At 40.1% G+C, this 24,036-nt stretch overlaps 1 protein-coding gene across 2 annotated transcripts in view; it reads right to left on the bottom strand.

Moving 5' to 3' along the window:
- The window catches only part of limk1a (LIM domain kinase 1a), a 72,631-nt gene that overhangs the window by 26,965 nt on the left and 21,630 nt on the right, over window positions 1–24,036 (bottom strand). For both annotated transcript variants that reach the window (XM_084716986.1, XM_084716985.1), the window contains one exon: window positions 6,683–6,821. In XM_084716986.1, the coding sequence (XP_084573112.1) occupies window positions 6,683–6,821 (139 nt within the window). The remainder of the gene's footprint in view (window positions 1–6,682; window positions 6,822–24,036) is intronic.

Below are 24,036 nucleotides of genomic sequence, written 5' to 3'. Positions count from 1 at the left end.
AGACTGAAACAGAAAACAAAAGTTGGCAGTGAGCATGAGGGGAGAGGTCCAGCACACTATACAAGTTTCACAACATGTGATTTGAATTTTGTAAGGGTACATAAGATGCCAAAAACCCCAGAGAATCTTGAAAGCAGTTGTGGTTTCAGGGGAACTTGTTGGATTTTTACCGTCAACTGTTTCGGTGCTTCTTGCAATCCTAGAAGTAAAGAAATAAAGAGAAGGAACAAAGAAAGTCCCCAACATGTAACATGATGCCAGTCAGATCAAATCACAACCATCTGACGAGGAGCTTTCCTGTAAACGCTAATATGATGAGAATAAACAAAACAGCAAATTCATGATGGGTCATGTAAAAAACAATAGTGGGATCTGATGACAGCCAGAGGCGACTGCTGCAAAGGTTTTAGGCACTGAAAGACAAAGTCACAGCTTATAAAGCCTCATTACAAAATCACTGACATACAACAAACAGTATGAGGCCGATTCATCAATTCAGTCCATAGAAAGAACTCTTAGATCTTACTTTCTAATTTTGTATTTCAAAATTGTAACTAAGGCTGCACAACTATGTAACTATGTGATAAAACAGCCTTATAATGAAGTGCTGTGGTGCTGAGAGATGCTGTGTACAAACCATGTCTCCAGATGCACATAAACATGTTTGTTTGGTTCAGACCCAAACAAATGTCACAACATCACGATTTCTAGGGCTGCGACCAACATTTTTTTTCATTGTTGAGTAATCTGTCCATCATTTTCGCGATTAATTGATTAATTAATCCTGTCACAATCTTGTCTGCTGAAAAAAGTCCAACATGTGGAGCACCAGGACATACCTGGACCGGTATTTCAAGTCTTTCATGTAAAGATTATTATGCTAGTTACTTTCTTAATTAATTGATTTGTAGTTTGGCCCATAAAAAGCCAGAAAATGTTGAAAAATGTTGATCAGTATTTCCCAAAGCCCACAATGCAAATGCAATTGTGGGCTTTGGGACTGCAATTGCAAATGCAATGCAATTCAAATGTCTTGATTTGTCCACAACCCAAAGATATTCAGTTTACTGTCAGAGAGCTGAAATTGGACTTTTTTTATTTACAAAATGACACAAAATGATTGATCACTTACCAAAATAGTTGAGTAATAGTTGATTAATAATCATTTAATCATTGCAGCTCTAATGATTTTAATGTTTTTGTCAGTGGAGGATGCACTGTACTGACAGAGGCAAAGGTTTGCATCTTTTGTTAATTCAAGGTCAGAAGTTAGGAACAGTTGGTGATAACAAAATCACATTCAATCAACTCACTTTGAGCTTTTAAGCAACATACATTCAACAAGTAGTTAAATATGGGGGTTGTGTTCAAATAGTTGATATTTGAATAACAGCCAAACAAACAGCTTCCTGAAAGTAATATTTTATTGTAAGGAGAGAGCCGGGGACAGACTTGATGTAGACTCCTTTACTAGAGGGGAGGAGAGCTCAGAGTTTATGTTTCAAACTGTCGGGATTAAAAAGCGGATTTATCTTCACTCCTGCTTCTCAACATGTCTGCAGCACCGACCCGTGGAAAAGTCACAGACCCATTTATGAACAGGAGCTCAGAGTTAGTCTCTCTGTCCATGATGACTGCTGAACACTGACTGGAGGAGTCATGTATTTTTGTAAATGTACAGAGGGGAGGGGGGAAGAAGAGAGACAGAAGAGACAAAGCAGAAAGAACCAGGTTTTCTGGCGAGTGCTTACGCTGACCGACAAACACACAGACACACAGCTGGTGCCTGTTGTACGGCGCTCGCTAGCTGTTAGCATGTTGTTCGTTAGCTTACGGCTGCTTCTTTGGGGTGAACAAGCACACTTGTGCATGTAAAGTGCAGCAGATATTTGCTTCGCTTTTGGTGTGAACCACGCAGTCAGTCTCACTTCCCTCATCTCCCCTCTTCCTCCCCCTGTCCTGCACATGAGCGTGAATGTCACGTGTTGCTGATTGGCTGGAATTGTGGTGAGCAGCTCAGTCCGAGCCACTTTGTTTATGTCCTGTTTACAGAGCCAGGGCTGTGTGGAAACATCAAGGGTTTTTTCAGCGTGAACAGAACATGGAGCTAGAGGACCACGAGGCGATATTTACTGCATTTGATAAACAGTGTATTGGATGAGACTAGTACACTCCACCTTTCATTAACATCACATGATGGGCCAACATGAAGTGAGGCAGACACAGCTGTAACAGGTAGTCCAATTGTATCTGACTCTGATGAATGGTTATATGACAACTACATTGACATCAGTTGTAGAAAATGTACTGGAGTAAATGGAGCTGATTTAGGAGCTGATAGCGAATTCTCCAGCGTTAAGTTAAGGTGTGAACTCAACAGCAACAACAAAAAACAGCAGTTAACATCGCAATGACAACACTGTTAACCACAGGGAAATACAGTAAGCCACATCAAAACCACTTTCATATGAGGCAGAGAATCACAGCAGCACTGTATATTGATCGTAACTAACAATGTACTGATTGATAGAAGATTTATTTCAAAGTATAAAATCTTACACTTCATAATGTATTCAGATGTGAACTTTGGTCTGGACTTTGATAAGTCCTAAACTACATCAACCATTCAATCTTTAAATTAAAGAGGGTTTGATCCAAGGCCATGGTAATGAATCCTACATGTCCTGCAGGTCAACACTGAACTTCTGTCCACGGAGTGTTGTGGCAAAGATAACACAATGAGGGTGAGACACCGTGAAACCAGAAACTTCTCCCAAACTCTGGTTATCACAAACCCAGGTCGATGTCTGGCCCCGCTCCCATCAGCTGGCTCTGAGCCCTGAGCTGTTTGCAAGAAAGGCTGACGGACTGTAAAGTGAATGTGGAGATGAGGCTGGATTACTGCACATCCATCTGTCAGTAGGAGGAGTGATGGACGGATAGAGTGAAGGAGGGCTGCTAGGAGAGGAAATTCAATTACATCAGTTAACTGTACTCAGCACATAAATCAGTCTCAGTAATGGTAGTAAATAACTGAGTCACATCTTCTGGTTGAATTACTACTAGTCTACTCAAGGCTGAAGGTGCTGACAGGAGCAGAGGGTGCAGACACACACCTGTTTGCACCTGAACATTCACACACCAGCATGCTCACATTGGTAACACAGACCGGGCCCTCAGTATAATAACATAGTCTAAGATGTCATATTGAATTATGACAAACGAATGCAAAAGATATGACACTTTCACAGACACGGACAAGCAACCAAGTTATTTTGAGCTCGACGGCTCATTTGTGAGCTTAGAAACATCAGTCAACAAAACAATCTGCAGTCAAGCTGCACTTGTTCTGGTGCGTTCAACGGATCCACAATTGAACAAACACAGATGAAAACTTCTAAAAGTGCTGAGAGAGATTTGATGAACAGAGAGAGTTTGAGAAATAAATGACAAGATTTTGGTGCCTTCTGTTCCAAGCCACACTGCGAGCAGCGTTCTTAGGCCCTCCACCCAGGGTTTCAAGACTTTCTTAATATCCACCCCACTAAGTTACGGAGGTTGTTCTTTCCAGTAGGCAGCTCCTGAGCTTTGGAAAAGTCTCCCAGTAAGCTTGAGATGTTTGGACTCTTTTAAAAAGTAGATAAGCATATGGGTAGCATCTGGTATTTTATGTTTTAATCTTGTGTTTTATATCTGTTCTCTCTGTATATTTTATCTGGTGTTTTATCTTTGTTTTATGTATTTGATTCTATTTGAGTTTAGATTTCTGGCATCTATTAAATATGCTACATAAACAGACTTTGCTTGCTACATAACGTTAAATACTTGAGTCACTGAATCAAGCCAGTGTGATTGTTGGATTCTTGGAGTTCACAACTATTGAAAAGTTTAGAAATAGTTTAAAAAATAAGAACCAATACTAACCAGTTCTTAACTGGTTAGTACTGAAATATCAATTAGCTCCCGGGCAAACATTAATGCTATCAGTTATTTATGTAACCTCAGAGCCGCTGTAGAGCAAAATGTTCAAAGAGGTAGTCTCACTTTACTAAATTTGATTAAAATGCAGCTGAATGCAATAACTTCCTTTTGCTATTACTGTTTGAATCTTTTAGTATTGATAAGCACTATCAATATTAATACTGATATCAATATAGTACGAATGATACCCATCCATATTAAGAAATCTACAGGGATTTCAATCAGTTGTGAAAATATAATGTCCATGTTGGAATTAAAAAGGCTGTTACCAAAGTGCAGTTGTGTGCAAACAATTACAAAACTATTCCAAAACATTTTTAAATAGTAAAGCCAGGCTCAGCTTGTGCTGGGGGCATCACTGTGGTGGGGGTGATGAAAGCCCATGAAACGCCAACATAGCTCATATTTTACTTACTCATACAATGTTTCTGTCTGGCTGACCATCAGTTCCACATTTCTGTCTGCAGACTCTGACTCATCGCTGCATCACTGAGCTCGATATGTTTTCACTGACTGTGACATCAGTCAATTTTAAAAACAGGACTGTGTTTCCCTGCTAATCTGCACACAGTGATTCTGCAGGACTGAAGGAGACTTCATCTTCCTGGGTGTGGCACAGACGTAGGAAACTGACCTTGGTCTGCATGTCTCCACACTAATACAATTGCTCTGTCCATCTTGGCAACTGAAGCCTTGGTGTGATTGGCTGACTGATCTCAAATTTACTAAAGTGTAACTGCAGAGACGGTTAATCAGAGCGTATGCACTGTAAGAGCAGCAATAAACCAGCGAAGGAGAAGGAAGAGGAGAGATCTTCTCACCTAATTCACTTTATACTCTCCTCCATGTTTCATTACTGAGATTGAAATGCAAAGGGTAAGCTGTCTGGAGGCAGTGTAAATGATAAAACACACACACGCACGCACACACACTCAGAGATGCAGAGAGCGGCCAGGCCTTGAATGATTTCTGTTCAATGTGGCCATGACACATGACCTGCCAGAAGCTGCTCTATCCGTCCAGGAGGCAAATGTGTCACAGAGGATACTTTATGTGCAAAGAATGAACTCAGCTTTTTATTCTAACCGGCCTCTCCTATGAAAAGACCCCCAACAGTCAGTGAATTATTGATTTAGTCTGGGTTTTTGGTGGCTTGAGAGGCTGTTTATCACCTCAACCTGCCACTTAACAGATTGTAACGAGCATATTTTTCTTCATTTTAATAATCTAAAAGGAAATATAAACATATAACAGTACTGATATTTTGTCTAAAACTGGACCTAAAATGGAAGATAAATACTCATAACTGTGTGCAATTTAAACATGAATTATTGAATTAAATCCCACTTCAAACGCATTAAAAAACTTTTACCGTCAGCTACTACTGATGCCTTCTGAAATGCAAATGACTCGTCAGTGTTTTCTGTGGATAATTTCCCTATCAGCTTCATGTTAAGTAGACAAGCGGTAGTTTTCCAGAATATGAGCCTCACATATTTCCAGATACAGCCGACATAGTTTTCATATCGTCTGCTGTCATGGCCGATAATTTTCCCTCACTGTTGGAACACAACAAGTATTACCAAAACCAACTCTGCAAAGACTATCAGTGATGAATGAACATGGAGGAATATATACTTGTTAAATCCTGATAAACTGTAGCCACATTTCAGCTCATTCGCAAAGCTTCCTTTATCAGGTAGAGAAAGTGCACGTAAAGTCTGCAGCTGACACTAAATTTCTGTGAGAGCAGCGTTTACATCACCACAACCACATGGCCCATACAAACACAAACAACTGAAGGGACATTGGTAATAAAACTATAAACCAGCATAAAATGATCATGTTCTGAATACTCATCATACTGCAAAATGTTTGAAATTACAATAATATCGTATTATGAGGTATCATGATAATACTGTATCGAGCGGCCTCTGGTGACACTCCAACAAACAAAAGCCCTGAAAATGTCCTTGCATTTGCACTAAGAGGTGGTCAGAGCAAGCAGAAGAGTAAGCCTGCCTTTATGCTGTCTAATCAGCATTAACACAGCCTCAGATGCATCTCTCCAACCACCTCAGCAGAGGTGAGTTCACAGCATTTAGAGCCAGATTACCGAACAGGCACAAAAAATACACTATTGACTGACAAAAATGGGATTGCACCTGCATTTGTGCTTCCACTGGCTTTTGACCGGCAGGAAAATATATCCCTAAGATGTATAAAGACAACATATTTTATTACATCGACATACAGTATTAATCAGTTTCTTCAAGCTTTGAATGTGTGTGATTCCATCACTAATCAACAAATAGACACAACTCTCCTTTGATGCTGTTATCTTGTCTTTTCTATAATGCAGCAGCACTTATCAGGAGAGGCTCAGTCTATTGTTAATCTGCTTTCCGGTGCTGTGACCACATGAACCTCTCTGCTCTCCTGTGTCACAACAACAGCTCCAACTTTCATTGGTGGTCTGTAAAAGTATCTGATAGAGCAACCAAAGGCATCAGGGTCAGTTACAGGTCTGGCACCGATCCTACGTGCATGTTCGTATGTTGGCACACACCAACCAGGGAAGCTGTCAATGTATGGACTCAGCTGTGTGCACGTATGTGCGCGCTGTAACTCAAGGTTTATCAGGAAAACAAAGGACCGGGGGGGTGATAAGAGATGAGAGTCAGCAAATGGATCTTCTTACCATGATGAGGCCAGTGGTGATCGGGTCGTTGCAGCCGTGGCACAGCTCCCCGAATTTGGCCCAGTAGTCTTTCTTGCAGAAAAGCCGTCCATCTTTTTCATAATACCAGTGGGAAAGTGAGGCGCTACACTCACAACACCTGAGAGGAAGAGATGGGAAGAGATTTGTGAGCATTTCAGCAATTAATTAACACTTTTTTAATGAATATGTGAAGATAAAATCATGCCATTACTCGTGTAGGAAAACATGAGTCATACATACAAATCCAGTCATGCCAGTAGAGACAAGAGAGGAAGTCAGAAATACGCAAATGATGCATGATAAGACATGATCTACACATGTCATATTGTAACTTCAGAAAGTTTGCAACTACCTATTGTATTATGATCAGTCCATTGATCACTGATTCTCTTAACTGTCAAAAAGAGTGACCGCCTATAATAGAAAAGGTAAAGGTATTCAATTTACAATTACACAACAATGAAAACCAACCCACGTCCTCACATCTAAAAAGCCAGACTCTTCTTTGCTTTAAAAATAACTTAAATAATAAACTAATTGTTAATTAATTGTCTTTAAATAGAGTAATAGATTAATCAGCTCTTATTCTCAGCGACATATTTCTACATTTGAGTGAGCAGAGAAAGCAGAAAACATAGAGCCGTTCATCATCAGCACGTCACTGAATCAGCAGTTCAGACCTGCAGGATCTTCATATTTTCAGTTGTTATTGTGTTGACAGAACATTATGTTTAACTGCACCTTTCAACCATACTTTAACCCTCCTAATGACACCCTGCAGGGCCCAAATTATAGTTTTCATGGTGGTAATAAGTCCCTGTGTGGATTTATCACTCACCACCCTAACTGATGTGGAAGAGACAGATGAGCTCACACCAAAACACACAAGTTTGACTGTGCCTTAGAAAAACAAATGTTGACAATGACAAAATGATTGTCGTCATTGCAGTCAACCACAAAAACATGCTTTCCAGTCCATGCTGGGGATGGGCACATCAATTCTGCAGAATCGATACTCACAAGATACTCATTTGGCATTGATTCCTTCATAAAATAGAAGTACAAAATGTGGTTTCCTGCAACACTTCCAAATGTTTTCTGTACTTTAGTATAATATGCCAATAAACTGCCCTGACATATTTAGCTAGCCTGTGGAAACTGTGGAAACCTGTAAGACATGAGAGCCATGCGCAAACATCTGCATCAAACTTGTGAATGGCAGAAAGAAAACGTAACGTGGTGTGGTGCTACTTTTCACCTGTAGATAAAGTACAGCAAATACACTGTGACAATAAAGTGCTACACAGCAGCAACATGAGTAACAAGCATTTAATCACGATTTTATTATAATTTCATCATCATAAATCATAAATCATCATAAATGCTAAACTATCTTTTTAGTTATTTAATTTTATTTAAATGCACTCATATTTGTATGAGTAACAACTATTGGTATAGTATCAAATTTTAAAAGTTTGGTATTGCCCATTCCTCGCATATTCACTCAGACAACCTGGATGGACATAGATGACATATATAAACATTTCAACAACCAACATCAATCAGAATCAGAGGTTTAACTAAACGTAAATTAATTTTTAGCTAAGAAGTCACTAGCTATACCCTTTGTCTTTGTTTTGACTTTGACTTGGCAAAACTTTCAGAAACCTATGTGCTGAGATTACGAGAAAAGCAAAGTCTAATACTAGCTGTGTATCAGTGCTAAAGTTAGCAAGCTAGGCTAACTATCTTCCACTTTCTGAATGAGGGCTAGTTAGGTATGGCAACAGCTGACAGCGCATCTCCTAGAAATGGCAAATCTCAAATGGCAGTCAGCTATTATTGTGAGAAACACCCACCAGAGACTTTAAGCCTGTGTGTGCTTTCTACAAATTTATGTCCAAGAAAGAAAAAAAAAAAAAAATTGATCATCTTTTGAAAATGGAAAAATGTCAACAATAGCTGCAGTAACATTATAGTTTCTATTCTATTTTCAGAGTTCAACTCAACGTACAAAGAAGAAGCGAAAACAAATATTAGTTGTATTTTAACAGTACCACCTTGTCTAAGTGCTGATCTGGGTTAACATCTATTTTTCTGAACAGGCAGTCTTGTTCTGACACGTTCATCTGTAGATCTCTGTCTGGTCTGTCCATCTGTCACCAGAGTTCAATAGAAAGCTGCTCTAAAAGTCCAGAGTGACGTCAGTCTGATACACATCAGATCCTGACAGAGTGAAGGGTGGATGGTGACGAGTCGGAGACAGATGGAGGTGATAATGTGGTGACAACGAGTGTGTGTGGAGATTATGTGTGACAAACACACACCGTGGTTCTCTTAAAATGCAAATAATGACACAGACTGCTGCCCATGCAGGTTTGATATTCAAAATAATGATAAAAAAACATGTCAGTAAAGGTTATTTCCTGGGAAGCGATGCTAGACGATAACAATGAAATCAGTAGAGAGAGGGTGTAAATAATCTTATGTGACTCACGCCAGGATAAACAGGTATCACCTCACTGATAGTCCTACTGACAGGAAAATGTGTTATTATAACTTGATTGTATTATATCTGTCGTTATATATATTGCTAATCTTTGTGTGTCTATTGGTAAGTAGAAACATTTTCTCTCAGCATGTGGCCATAAATCAAAGTGTGTACTAATCCCTTATCTTATGGTAAATTCATTTCTGTATGTGTGAGTTAGAGCACTTGTGTGTGCGTGCTTGCAGGCTTGTATGTGCTTGTGTGTAATCTCTATAAATCTCTGTGTATAATGGCCATGACTAAGAGAGTGTCTCCACTCCTTCCCAGTGGAGCTTTCCTCCCATCAGCCAGCCGTCTGTCCTCATCGCTGCTCAGGGCAGCTTAAATCCAGGTCTGTTTGCTCTGAAAATATTAAACAGCGTGTCTGGCTTCAAGGGCTGGTGCGCAATAATTCACTTTGTCCCTCGTCTCATCCTAATTTCCTCCTATTTACATTTACATAAGATTAAAATTCCTTTATTTTAGTGACATTGTGTCTGGCTCTGATGTGACAACTACAACTCAGCTAGATGAGGCTTATTTTAGCAAAAAAAATAGTGTGCTGTCTTGTTGGTTTGGCTTGCCAAAGAAACCAACGATATGAGTTTATTCTCCATTGTTAAAACTGGGTGGAAACAATTAGAGAATTAAAAAAACAGAACCAATCAAAAGTCTTTAAGATGGCCCTGGACATGCAGAAGTCATAGATTTACTACTGAGGAAAACGGAGCAAGAAGACTGTGTTCAGTGAAAAAATGTAAGGGGCGAAGGTTTGTTTGCAGCTGTACTCACCAACTATGATGCATTTAGGAAAGCCAAGACAGTTAATAGATCTCTGATTCTCTGATGTCATGAACTAATTCCCCCCAACATATTTTAATAAAATTAACATTTCAACATAACTTTCACTATTAAAATTACTATTACATATTGATTGGAGTGCATACTATGTCACTCAATTTTGTACATACACTTAGTCCTGAAACAACAGAGGAGTTGCTGCTTCATCATTGTTTTATTTGACAGTAAATTGAATATATTTGGGTTTGGGACTGGTGGTCAGACAAAACAAGATATTTACAGTGGAAACCCACAACCTGTGAGGCAAAAGTGTTAACCACCGTGACACCATGCCATGATTGTACCGCTGTTGTAAAGACAACACCTGTGCACACATGAGCAATCTCTCTCTCTGCTGTGACTGCGAGTGTGCATCACACTTTTCTCATCAAAATAGAAAACAATTGAAAATTCTCTCACTGCAAAAACTGCACTGATTGCCTGGTCTGTTTCATGCTCTGCACTTCAGCATTATTGGATCTTAAGCACTTGACAAAATCAGACTATGCGAAATGCAAATACTAAATTTCAGCACTTGATGAAAAAAGTGGAGGAGCATCATTCCAGTGCACTCCAGCAGCACTACACGTACGGTTAGAGGAAAAAAACTAGGAGAAAAAAATGTCAATTTGTCCAGTACTTTAGTTTTTAATGGAGATGTAGTTTTCCTGGGAAATATCCTGCTCTGTGGCAGACGCGGCTGATTTGCACAGTGTGAGTGAGGCTTATCTAAATGTGGATGGCCAATAATTAAATAATCATTAGTTGAAGCCCTACACACACCACTCTGTACTACAATTGATCTGCAAGGGCTTAAATCTGACCCAAATCTGTGCGAGAACTTACTGAACATGTGCACGGCTGGTTGGTAAAGTAATAACTAGTGAGAGACTCATTCATATATTAAGCAGAAGCAGCAACTCTCCACGACTTTGCCCCAAGGTCTTGCACCTACTGTGAGCCTGCATGTACGCACACATCTACACACATGCACTAACCTTGCAGCACACACAGACACACATACAATTTATTTATTAGACAGACAGACACACCCACTCTCCCCTGTATCTTCATGCAGCGCTCGGCTGCAGCTCAGCAGATTGTAGTGGAGCTGTTTCAGTATGCAGCATGTTTGGGTGAGCGGGGGGGAGAAGGAGGAGACTTGGAAGTGGGTCAAGGCTTTCAGAAGACATCCACAGCACCGAGCCAGGAGCAACTCAGCTGTCTTGGCTCTCTGCTGCTCAAACACTGCCTTTCAGTGCATGAACACGTACTCACACATCCTGCAAACCCCTGCTGAGGCAAAGTCATACCTGGGGAGGGTACACACACGCAGGAGTGATGTTAATGCTCTACGGTGCAGTTCTTTCATAGTAAAAGCTCTCAGAGCAGAGCTGGGAGTGCCAGCAGAGAATTAAAGATATGAGTGAATACATTAGTGACTCCCAGATGGAAATTTGTGCCTTCAGGACAAGAATGTTATCTCAGAGGTGGAGGAGACAGGCAGCGACGCTCAGCTACAACCCATGACTCCTGTGAATTAAAAAAAAAAACATAATGACAAAATCAAATGATTTTTCCAGTTAGTGTGTCAATGTGGGCTCACATTTTTGTGTGACTGTATTTGTGTGTGCATTGGCACGGATGAGTAAGAGGATTATCAGTGTGAAAGACTTAGAGAGAGTCTTTGCCCATTCTGCTATCATGCTCCGAAAAATCCTAAAATCTAGCTGGATGAAAAGCTTAAAGGCCTCTCTCACCTAACTGTGGAAGAAATACAAAATACAGGCAAACTAAATATTACATGCCCTTTAGCAAAGCAATCAATACCGATGTCCAAGGTCAGAAGAAGAAATGAGTTTGAGAAAACCTGTGAAAAGACTATCATCAGACAAAAAGACAACAATACATCAATAAAATGGACGTTTGACTGATTTTAAGTTGACTGAGGACATAGTAAGACAAAGAAAAGGCTGCACTGGACATAAATAACTGCCATGAACAAGTGAGAGGGAGCAGAGCAGATTTCAGACACCATGAAACCCATCTGGATCCCCCGAGGGTCAGGAAACAACCAATGACAGAGAGGATGAGAACAAGGGAGTGGAGTCAGTAAATCTGAAACTGCCCCCGTCCTCCTGCTCTAATCCCTGATGGCATTATCTAAAAGTGTCTGGGAGAGCAATAAATTCATTTTCCAGGCCAAAAGGAGGCAGCCTTTTTCCTGGCCTCTCACCTTTCTCTGTCTGTGTTCACAAACATCTGACTCCAGCTGAGAACTGTCACAGTCACTTACTCAGTGTCTGTAATCTGCACACTAAGAGAAAATCTTTCTAGGTCAGAGTTTCCCAACCTGGGGGCCGGGACCTCTCCAAGGGATCGCGAGACACTGTGGGCCCTATCTTACGCTGATCGAAAGCGCAAGTGGAAAGCGCAAGGCGCAATGGATTTAATTTATTCAAGGCGTGTCCAAATCCAGCTTTGCCAGGGGCGGGAGTGATATTTTGCCCTGCCCCGCCCTTTGCGCCAGCAGCGCAAAGCGGAATACACCTATCAGTGTGCCCAAGTGCCCTCATTAATTCACAGGCGAGTTTAGGCCGAACATGCAATAAACCAATCAGAAAGTCAGCTCTCATCACCTTTGAGAGGGAGGTGTGCCAGCAGCGCAAGCGGAGGCAGCATGACGGCGGATTAACCAGGAAGAAACAAAGAGAAAAGATTTTTAAAGTGAGGAGACAGATTTCCTGGTTCGAGGAGTGAAAACGCGATATATGGAGACAGCAGGACGTCTCCAAAACAGCTTCGTGTAAATAATTTATTTTACATTAACGCCTGCAAAAACCAATACAATAAATGAACCGCAAATGTCATGCAGATATGTAACTGCTTATATTTTAACCTGAAGCACGTTGAAAGTATGTTGTATTTTATCATTAATTATTTTCATCATGATCATCATTAACTCTGCTGGCTGAGGATCGGGGGAGAGAGATGGTGCAGTAGAGAGGGGAGGCGAACAGATCCAGTCTAGCCACGAAGCTTCCCGGTTTACGCTGGCCCTCCTGAGCCAGGTGGAGCAGATATGTGGCGGTCCGTGCTCCTCCTTCTTCTCCTCTCCCACCTAATCCTCATCTCTCTCCTCCCATCCTCGCTCCTCTGACCCGCTGCGAAATAATCAGAGAGAGTTTCTTAAGTTTGAAGTGCGCAAAATTACGCACAGATAAATCCAACCAGCTCTGATAGAAGCACACATAACTTTTTCTCTCAGGTTGGGCCGGACTTGTGTGGTCAAATATAGTGTCTGTATATTTTATATGTTATAGATCATAATTGTTTAAACATTGTTTTTCTGGATCATAACAAACATGCAGACATAAACACTACAGCTGCTCCACCTGTCATGCTGACTCATCTGATAAAGACAATCAGCTGTGATCCCGTTTGCAGGTCTGCTGAGATTTATTGGGCTTTATAATAATAATAATAGTACTGTTGTACTTATTAGTGAGATTAACTTCAAAGACACGCGCGTGCACGACTTTTAAACATAAATGAAAGGTGTTTGGTGATTGTAGAGATGAGTGTGCGCACCTCAGCCAAGGGCAAGACACACACATACCTGCACTATTAACTTCAATATTTACACTTTTTTGCCGGTAGATATGTTCAAAGGACACTTCACTAATCGACACTCCTGTGTAGAATAAAGACTCATGTAAATTAAGGTGTTTGGTGATTGTGGAGCCATTGCGCCGCCAGCGCAAGTGATTTTGCTATCTTACGCCAGCGCAAGTACCATTTTTGCCATGTGGGTAAGATAGCAAACGCGTTTGCGCTGGGTCTGTGCCACTGTGGGTGGGAGATCTAAACATGAAGGCAAAACCAAGGCGTGGCCGGGCGCGTTTGCTATCTTGTGCTCAGCGCATTGGAGTAAAACGCGCTTGTGCTTTAGACCAGCCAAAACCTGGTCGAAGCGCAAAGTCTGTGGTCTTTCAGCACAAGATAGCACCCGGCAGGCTTGGCCGAAACACACACACACGTCTTTACAATCACAAAACACAGTCATTTATGGTCATTCTCTTCCTCACACGGGAGTGTGGATTAGTTAAGTGTTATTCGAACATATTTTTTTTATCAGCAATAAAATGAAAATATTGAAATTAAAAGCGTTCGCGTGTCTCGCGCTTTGCTGAGGCGCACACACGTCTCCACAATCACAGAACACTTCTCATCAATGTTAAACAGCCGTGTGCGCATGTGTCTTTAAAGATAAACTCACTAAAGAGGAAAATAATTATAATTTTAAAGCCTAATAAATCTAAATAGACCTGCGAAGGGAGCACGGCCGCGATCACGCCTGTCTGATCGTCTTTATTGGATGAGTCAGCATGACAACTGGAACAGCTGTAGTGTTTGTGTCTGCATGTTTGTTATGATCCAGAAAAACAATGATTGAACAATTATGATCTATAATATACAAAATATACAAGACACTATATTTGACCACAGGACTCCAGCCCAACAGAGAAAAAAGTTATGTGTGCTTCTATCAGAGCTGGTTGGATAGATCTGTGCGTAATTTTGCGCACTCCAAACTTCAGAACAGAACAACTTGTTTCGCAGCGGGACAGAGGAGGGAGGATGAGAGGAGAAGAAGGAGGACCACAGACCTCCGCTTAACTGCTCCTTCACCTGGCTCAGGTGGACTCCCCCACTCCTCAGCCAGCAGAGTTAATAATGATGATGATGCTAATAATTAATTATAAAATACAACACAATTTCAAGGTGCTTAAGTGTAAAACATTACCAGTTACATATCTGCATGACATTTGCAGTTCATATTTATTGTATTGGTTTTTGCAGGCGTTACTGTAAAGTAAACTATTTCGGCGTGAAGCTGTTTTGGAGACGTCCTGCTGTCTCCATATATTGCGTGCTCTTGCACATTCTCTTCTCGAACCAGGAGATCTGTCTCCTTGCTTTGAATATCTTTTCTCTTTGTTTCCTCCTGGTAAATCCGCCGTCATGCTGCCTCTGCTTGTGCTGCTGGGCACCTGCCTTTTAAGAGGTGATGAGAGCTGACTTTCTGATTGGTTTATTGCAAATTCAGCCTAAACTCGCCTGTGAATTAATGAGGGCACTTGTGCACATCTGATAGGTGTATCCTGCTTTGCGCTGGTGGCGCAAAGGGCGGGGCAGGGTGAAATATCACTCCCGCCCCTGGCACAAGACGGCAAAGGTGGATTTGGACACGCCTTGAATAAATTAAATCTATTGCGCCTCCCGCTTGCTTTCGTTCAGCACAAGACACGACCCTAAGGCACAAACGCGTTTTACTCCAATGCGCTGAGCACAAGATAGCAAACGCGCCCGGCCACGCCTTGGTTTTGCCTTCATGCTTAGACCTCCCGCCCACAGCGGCACAGACCCAGCGCAAGTGCGTTTGCTATCTTACCCACATGGCAAAAATGGCACTTGCGCTGGCGTAAGATAGCAAAATCACTTGCGCTGGCGGCGCATTGGCTTTGCGCCAGGCGTAAGATAGGGCCCTGTAAATCTAAGCGGTGCACCATATTTGATTTTTGCACATCTCTGATATGCTGATATTTTCAAACACATTTTGGATGATTTCTGATGCTGATACCAATAAATGCACAGACTTTCTCTACATACTTTCTCTCTTCTTGCAGAGAGTGGAATTAACAAATTACACCTTTTCTAATGGTGGATGCAGACATAAAATATGATGCTTTTCAAAATGTACACATTCAAATAAGAAAACTACAGCTGACGGGTTTTTTCACTAGTGACCTTTTCTCTTTGTTCTTCACAAATTTATCATAGTGAACGCCATGAAGATTATTAAGATAAGCAATTAAATTTGTACTGTTGAAGGAATGTGATTTGGCTGCAACTCTGCTATCTGTTTCAGAATCTTCAAAAAACCTCCATGCTGCAGACATACTTGAATCGCATGTGCATTATTAACATTTTCTAAGTCTGGCACTTCTCTGTCAGCTTTCTCATTTCCTGTTTCTTGTACATGGTTATACTATGTGCCACGTTTGTCTACACTGAAAAGAAAACCAGATTTTAAAGATGGTTAAAAGATGTTGTTGGGAGACCTGTACAAGCTTTTAACAATCCTCAAAAGGACACAGGAGAGGAGAAAGTTGGACAAGGTTCTGCCATGTACCGAGCTTAACTGTTATTTGAGTGAAGAGGGGCAAGACTTGGGAAGGGTCGATTAAAGCGTCATCTTATCAGGAGAAATGTTCATTTGGGGCTGATATCACGATTTTGTTTTAAAGTCTTTATCAGCCAATACTGATGAGCTGTTAATATGTTCCTCTGAAACTAATCAGGCTCAAAGATCATTTATACTGATGAGTACTGTGCTGCTGAACAAACTGTGAAACAAAAAGAAAACTAAACTTCTATGTGTGAGGATGCTGTACCTTATAATATGTAGAGCTCTTTATTGACTGATGGTGTGTATGTGTATGGTCATGTTGTGTAATTCTGGTGGGGCTGATGGTGTTGGTTTTGTTGAAGTTGTTGTTTGTTGTGTAAGCTGTCACATTAGTGAGGTCTGTTGTCTGATGACGGCTCTCTGAGGCTGGACTTGAACTAAATCCTAACATCAGCATGCAATCACATTCACTATGACACTGCTAACATGCAGATGTTGAGCAGGTATGATGATGTGATCATGTTCACCGTCTTAGGTTAGAGTGTTAGCATGCTAACATTCACAAATTACACTTGACATGTTAGTGAAAGCTAGCAAAAACTAACATAAGCCAAAGAAATGGACACATTAAACCAGATGATGGCGCTAGATGAAAAATCACAGGGATTCACTGAGGACCATGACCATCTGCAAAATATTTTTTAGCATCCACCCAGCAGCTGGAGAAATATTTCGGTGTAGATGAAAGTTCCTAAAACCATAAAAACATTTATACATAATTATTTTCTGACCTTTCCCTAATCATAGGCTTTTGATTTGTAAATTATTATGTAGTTTTCCAACTACAAAAATATTCAATTGAAAATAATCAGAGAAAGGAAAATTCCTCTCACAACATACAGTGTATGTAATGTGTGATGAAGGGTCCATTATAGAAAAAACTAAAAAAACACATTTAAATCAGTGTCAGGATTACATATTTAAATTTTGTGGATACATTAACAAAAAATGCATGCATAGGTGTGTGTGGGATTTAAATATTTTTTTAAAAGTTATGGTACACCTGATGAATTATCCATGTGATGCTCTTTAGTAGTCAGCAATTATTCATATTCATTATTCCCAGTGAAATTATTTCATTGGACAGTTTCATGATGTAATATGTTTTTGAATGACTGCGCTTCCTATTTATCACGCTGGCAGTCTGACCTGGGTCAATACCTAACATGATTAATCTGTCCCCCGTTGAGACGAACGAGCTGAAGTTGAATGAAAAAACATCAGGCCTGAACGAATGAATGGAATTAGATTTCCAGAGGGACTGAAGTGCCGAAGAGGATGGAAATGTAAATATATTGAACGAGAAATGATGACTCACAGGTGCCTGAACGAATGACAGAGAAAAAAGTCTCATCTGCATTAACGTATAGTAGGTAACAATTCAGCATATACAGAAGAAAAACACTACAGTGTGAAGTTATTTTTTCTTTATGTGGGTTTAAACTAAAGTTAAATTAAAAACAACAGAAAATGAATGAACTATTTTGATGATTCATAGTTTGAGTCATACTTAAAGCAACTTCTAAAGTGTGAGGATGTGCTCCATTATCTTGGGCTTTAAAGAGATTGAAAATAATTGCCAAATTAATCAACAATAAATAGTGATCGTTGGTTGCAGACCCATCAAAATGAATAAGGTTGAGGTCATTCAGAAACACACATACACACGGGGAAATGGCAGACATGCAGATAGACAATGAATTATTAATCAGGCTTAAATGATTTCATTATTTCAGTTGTGTGTTGTGTTGAAGCTGAACTGACAGGCAGAGCATTGTGGTTTAACATGTCAGCTGGGTTTCAAATGTGAATCTGCCCTGCAGCTGCTCAGCTGAAATGGTCCTGAGATGATGAACTGTCTTTATTCTCTGCCACATGTATCTATGCTATCATACACATCTGAGCGAGGGCTGCAACTCATGAATATTTTCAGGATGGAATAGTCTTGAAAATATTTTTTTGATTAATTAACTAATTGTTAGCACATAAAATGTCAAAGAGAATTTTAAAAATGGCGACTGCAACTTCATCTTAACATGCATCATAAATGCATCCTGACATCTTAAAATTACGAGAGAAAAACAGCGATGAAAATCCTATTACAGTTTATTTAAAGGCAATTTCACCCATCTTCTAGAACAGTGGTCCTCACGTAGGAGTCTGTAGCATTCTGAACAGGGGGTCCATGAAAAGTCCCCAGATTTATTTATTTACATTATCATGATGACAAAAAATTATAAATAAAACATTTTTTTTATTTTATTTATTTTTTTATTGATTAATTTTACAAAAGTCTTATACTTGTAAGCAATACCTGATTTTATACCACGATCATTTTAAACACATTAAACCATTTGATCCCTTCCTTTATTTGGAATAATAGATCAGCCTGGATAAGGAAAGAATTCATGGAACGAACAAAAGACGTCAGCAGACTCTCCCTCCCCAACCTGGACTGCATATTACTGGGCTGCACATTTTAATGTTATCTCTCTGTGGCTAAAGGATTGGAAAGGTACAGCCCCCACGCGGCTGAAGATTTAAATGACCACAAGCAGTCAGCACTTTCCTCCTGCTTTAATCTGTGTGTCTTTGCCATCACTTGTTAATAATATTCATAGAAAGATTAATTATCAGAATTAATTAATTACTTTTCTGTTGGGCAAATAATAGATTAATTGACTGATTTAAACAAAGCTGTATGTGAAGCTGCTTTATGCAAAACATGCAGCTCTTGTATTTTCATCTTTCTCTGATCTCTGTGTGACTCCTTTTAAGACCAGCCCTTAAACGCCTCACAGTGAAATAAAACCAAACCAGAATCTCATCTCCCACACAAACCTTACAGACCATCCAGCTCTGGTCAGCATTTTACATTGTGTGTCTGCATGTGTGTGGGCGTGTGTGTAAGTACATGTCGCCACAGGTCATTAAATGACGCGTGGGCTGACACTGCTACAGGAAGCAGGAGCAGTCAAAAGGAAACAGTCTGTGTGTTCTGGAGGAGGCGTGAGCAGGTTCATTACTAACGGACAGATGCAAAGCTGAAAGATTTACGAGGAGCCACACCTCTCAAACACACGCACACAGACAAGCACATGTGTGTCTCTTCCTCGTTAATTATTAAATCCTCCATCATCTGCTTCAAGCTCAGACAGACATCTATCTCCTTCCTATCTGCAAAGACAGCAGAAACGCCTTTGAGTACTTCTGATCAATAAGCCCAGCCCTGAAGTAAAATCAGCTAAATTAGACAATAAATGCTGAGCATACTGAGACTAAAACAAATGCATCTACGGGCTGAAAAAGTGCTCAGCTGCAGTTACTGGAGGAGACCTGCAGCAACTGTAACAGGGGATCAATGGTAGCACAATTAATTCCTCCAATCAGAGACAAACTGTAGCGATGACATTAACTCTGCACATGCTCGGTAGGATCCTCTCTCTGCCTGTGGACCAACAAAACTTTAGTTACTTTTTGGATATTTTTCTTGCGCTGTCTAATATTTAGATGACAGCAAATTTAAACTTACATCAATTGTATCTCTTGGTCATTGGTTAAAAATAAACATGACCAAACTATACAAACATAAGTGTTGTTAGCTAGCATACAAGATTTTATTATGGCAGCAAGATCGGGGCAGTTATAACACTGTGATACGATCATTCCTTCCTAAGTCCTGCCTCTTCTTGTTCTTAGTTCCAGTTACAGTTGAGCAATCTCAATGCCTTGGTCAACTTTCTCCTGACCCATTTCCTGTACTTATGCTTAGTGTCAAGATCGTCTGTTGTAAAAAAAAAAAAAAAGAACAAATTCTGAAAATGGATAAAAAAAAATGTTGCTGGAGGACCTGTAAAAGTGACACATATTCACTCACTCCTAGCATTTAATTTAAATTTTAAGTTGTGACCCTATGTGTCATTTTTACAGACAAAAGAGAAATGTTAACCAGGGTACCAATTTCGCTCAACTGTTACTGGAGCAAAGAGAAAAAAAGGAGCGGGATTTAGGAAGAGTCAATCGACCACGAGCCACATGGACCAATACAGGCATCCTGTTTGACTGTGCTGACATACTTTAACATTAGAAATAAACACAGAACATAAACATATTTCACTAAATTTAATTGTAAAATCACTTACAAATAATTAAAATCTAGTTGACATTATTAGACACTACAGCAGTGATGTGATTACCTTCAGGTGTGCTTTTATTTGATAAACAGAGGGTTAATAAGACTTATTTTTGTCAGAGTTACCACTGCCCCCAATAACAGTTCGAAATGCCCCTCCAAGCTGATTTCATGCTGACTTTTTGAATTAAATTTAATTACAGTCTTGTCATTATTAGTAAAAAATATATTAACTGCAATCTTGCACACATATGTGTGTTACATCAAAAGATAGTGTTTTGCAAATAGTATGTGCATTTTGAAGGAAAGTGCAAAAAAATAAATAAATAAATAAATAAATAAAATGTACTATTTGCCCCTGGTGTCCTCTTTGTGCAGGCTAAGCTGAAATCCTCACAGACAAAGAGAAAATACAACCTCTGGGAAAGAGGAAAGAGACAAGGGGCTGTGGGCTAGAGAGATGCACAAGCACACACACACACACACACACACACACACACACACAAACACACACACAAACCACTGAAAGTCAAGCCGAGGAAATCGCAGACATGTCTGGGGGAGACCCCTCTCTTCCCCTCACAGGAGACATAAATAGATGGAGATTCCTGATCCGTTGCCAGGATTTCCACTGCTGATACTTCCATAAAACTAAAGGATTTCCCACACAGAGTCAGTGATGAACATACCTGCCCGACAGGACTGCACACAAACCAACAAATATTAACTATTAATCTGATTGATATGGCTGGATTAGTCTGGTTTGATTCATTCAGCGCTCACACATTAACACACGTTCAAGGGCACATTCATCCCATTCCCACGCGCCCCTTTTTTGTTCCCCCTATCCTTCCACCCCTCTCCTCCCCTCCCTCCTCCTTCACCATGGCAACAGAGAATGCCATGGCAATGATGTCACCCCCTCTCATAAAAACAGAGGCATTACTTCATCACCTCATGCTAACCCCCTCAGTCCCTCTCTATTGGCTGGTTCTATTCCCTTAACCTTGACAAACACAAGCTCAGCAGCATTTACTCAGGCGTTAACCCCTGGAGAACTTGTTTCTGCTACACTTTAAAAGAACTAAAACCCAGCAGAGGAAAGCAGGTGGTGCATTTTAAACAGTAGCTATAATGGCGCCCTCTGTAGCCTTGGCTCTGCAGTGGCTGCTGAACAAATGTTTCAGACTGTGGGAGACAATCTCTTTATCTGTGGCCCGGTGGTCTATTCAGCCTGTAAACAGGAGCCCTGGCAGACTGGGAGTAAATGATGTGCACCGCAGCACTTTTCTTTGTCACCGTTAAGCCGTCCTGTGACTGACAGTCAGTCTGGGGCCGTCTCACTTGTTCCACTGTGGGGAAGTGATAAAAGGTTTCAGCAAGCTCTGGGAACCATGATGAGTGTTGTTCAGCAGGATTCAGCTCCTATTCATTATCAGGACTCTTTTATAAATAGTTTAGTGTGTATAGACCGTTTCTGCAACTGCATACACACAAAGAAAGGACACTAATATAGGAAGTGAAAGTGGTGCTGGGTGAAAAAGTCACACCAGCAGAATCCAAATCCCATGTAGAGCTGAGCAATTAGGAACGGGAATCAAGAATTAAATAAAAAAATAACAAACTAAAAATTCAGAAATTATTTTTGGTTCCAGAAAACAAAGTTTGGAGGTGGTGTCCATCAGTCTTCATCTGCCAGGTACTTAGACTAAAGCAACAAAACAACAAAATAATAAGTTTTGCAAACAGATACCTGTAGATGACCTAGCTAGAAAACCAAAAACAAATAGACAAAAAACCCTAAACAAATAGACACACAAATAGAACCAATTAAAGATATGATTAAACTTAAATTAAGAAAACTGATCAAATATACATAAAATGGTGCCTATAAAGCTAGAAATATAAAAATAATCCACATTATGTTACATAAATAAAGTTGTTATATAGGTGCATATCAGACATATGTGTACACATGTTGTACAGATCATAAAAATGAAGGAAAAAGGGGAAAAAGACATGAAAATGTGTCTCTGGAGAAATGAAGGGAGAACCCAAGTGACCCCGGGAGGAAACCAGTAGAGGGCAATGAAAAACACAAGACTGCCAGGAAAATCATGAGGGTTACAAGTCTGTGTAAAAACATCCTTGCAAGGGAGCATTTCTGCTCCACACACACAAATGTGTACGCTCAACCCTCTGTACTGGACATGCTGCGGCTGATGCCTCCCCTCCTGTCCTCAGTGTTCAAGTTCAAACTTCAAAGAGCCTTTTTCCATCATTAGACTCATAACAAAGAATACAAGTAAATAAGTTTGAAGAAAGTATGATGCCAGGAAAATTACAATAAATTTTGTCAGAAATCCGATCTGCACGAATCGTGCACCAAACACTGGTGATCGATTCTGTGCAGGCCTGGCTCATCTCGAATCAGCCTATTGAAATACGCATCCAAAGTCCAGGTAGAGTAACAGATTAATGCAGTTAAAGACTCATCAGACACCATAACACAAGTTTTTACAGTTACAATAACAGCAACTATTTTATAATTCATCACAAGGTTCTCAATGTGACCCACAAGTATATAAGGTATAAGTTGTCCTTGGTAAATAATTATGGTTATAAAATCCTTAGGATGATATGAGGAAAAGTGCATTTGATGTAGAAACATGGGAGAGGATACCTGCCTATTTTTTCTCTTTTGTTTTCTTTTTCTGTTTTGTGCTGGATATTCTTGTTGTTGCTCTAAAGACATTGTCACATCAACAGATTTATCTTTACACGACAAAATGCATCTGCTGATGAAGACTGTCTGAAACAGCTGAAAGCACCAGAAAAGCTGGTAAGTGAACCTCGAGGTTTTTGACCAGGTGAGCAGGTCAGAAAACCATATCCATCAATTTCTATCTATTGTGATATTTAAATTAACAATTAAACATTATTTTGTATGAGACATTTAAATGATACAATTTAAGTCTGACTGACCTTAACCAAGTCTTAGTACTTTTTATGAAATGTTGAAGGTTAAATTTAAAAGTGACAGGATAGAATAGAGAGAAAAGAGGGCGTTAATCTTCCTTCCTTTAATCACATGCAGGGTTTAAGTCTGGAGTCTATCGGCTCCAGCGTGATTAAAGTATTTTAGTGAGAGCCAAAGGTTGGAGCTCGGGAACAGGTGATTAATCAAAACGCTCCAAACACAGGACAACTCCTTTCTCCTCTCTGCAAATGTTATCGGCAGGTTTGAACCCTGGGACGTTACGGTGAGGAGAATGAGGAGGAGTTTTTGATGCAGTGTCAGTGGAAAATGACAAGCTTTAGTCAAAAGTATAACAGATTAGAAAGGAGAATTTTAATGTAATAGAAATGACAGAAAGATAAAATGTTGAACATATATCAAAGTTTATGTGATGGACTAGAGGCGACACAACAGCAAAGCCCTCTTCCTCTCTTTACTCACTCAATCCACATATTTGTGATTTTAAAATGGCGCTAAAACAACATATATGATGTTGAATTTAAGGACCAGTGTGTAGGATTTAGTGGCAACTAGTGATGAGCTTGCAGATTGCAAACTC

Source organism: Lutjanus erythropterus, chromosome 4, assembly GCF_056507025.1.
Source record: "Lutjanus erythropterus isolate fLutEry1 chromosome 4, fLutEry1.hap2, whole genome shotgun sequence".
Lineage (NCBI taxonomy): Eukaryota > Metazoa > Chordata > Actinopteri > Lutjaniformes > Lutjanidae > Lutjanus > Lutjanus erythropterus.
This window is presented reverse-complemented; position numbering and strand designations above follow the sequence as displayed.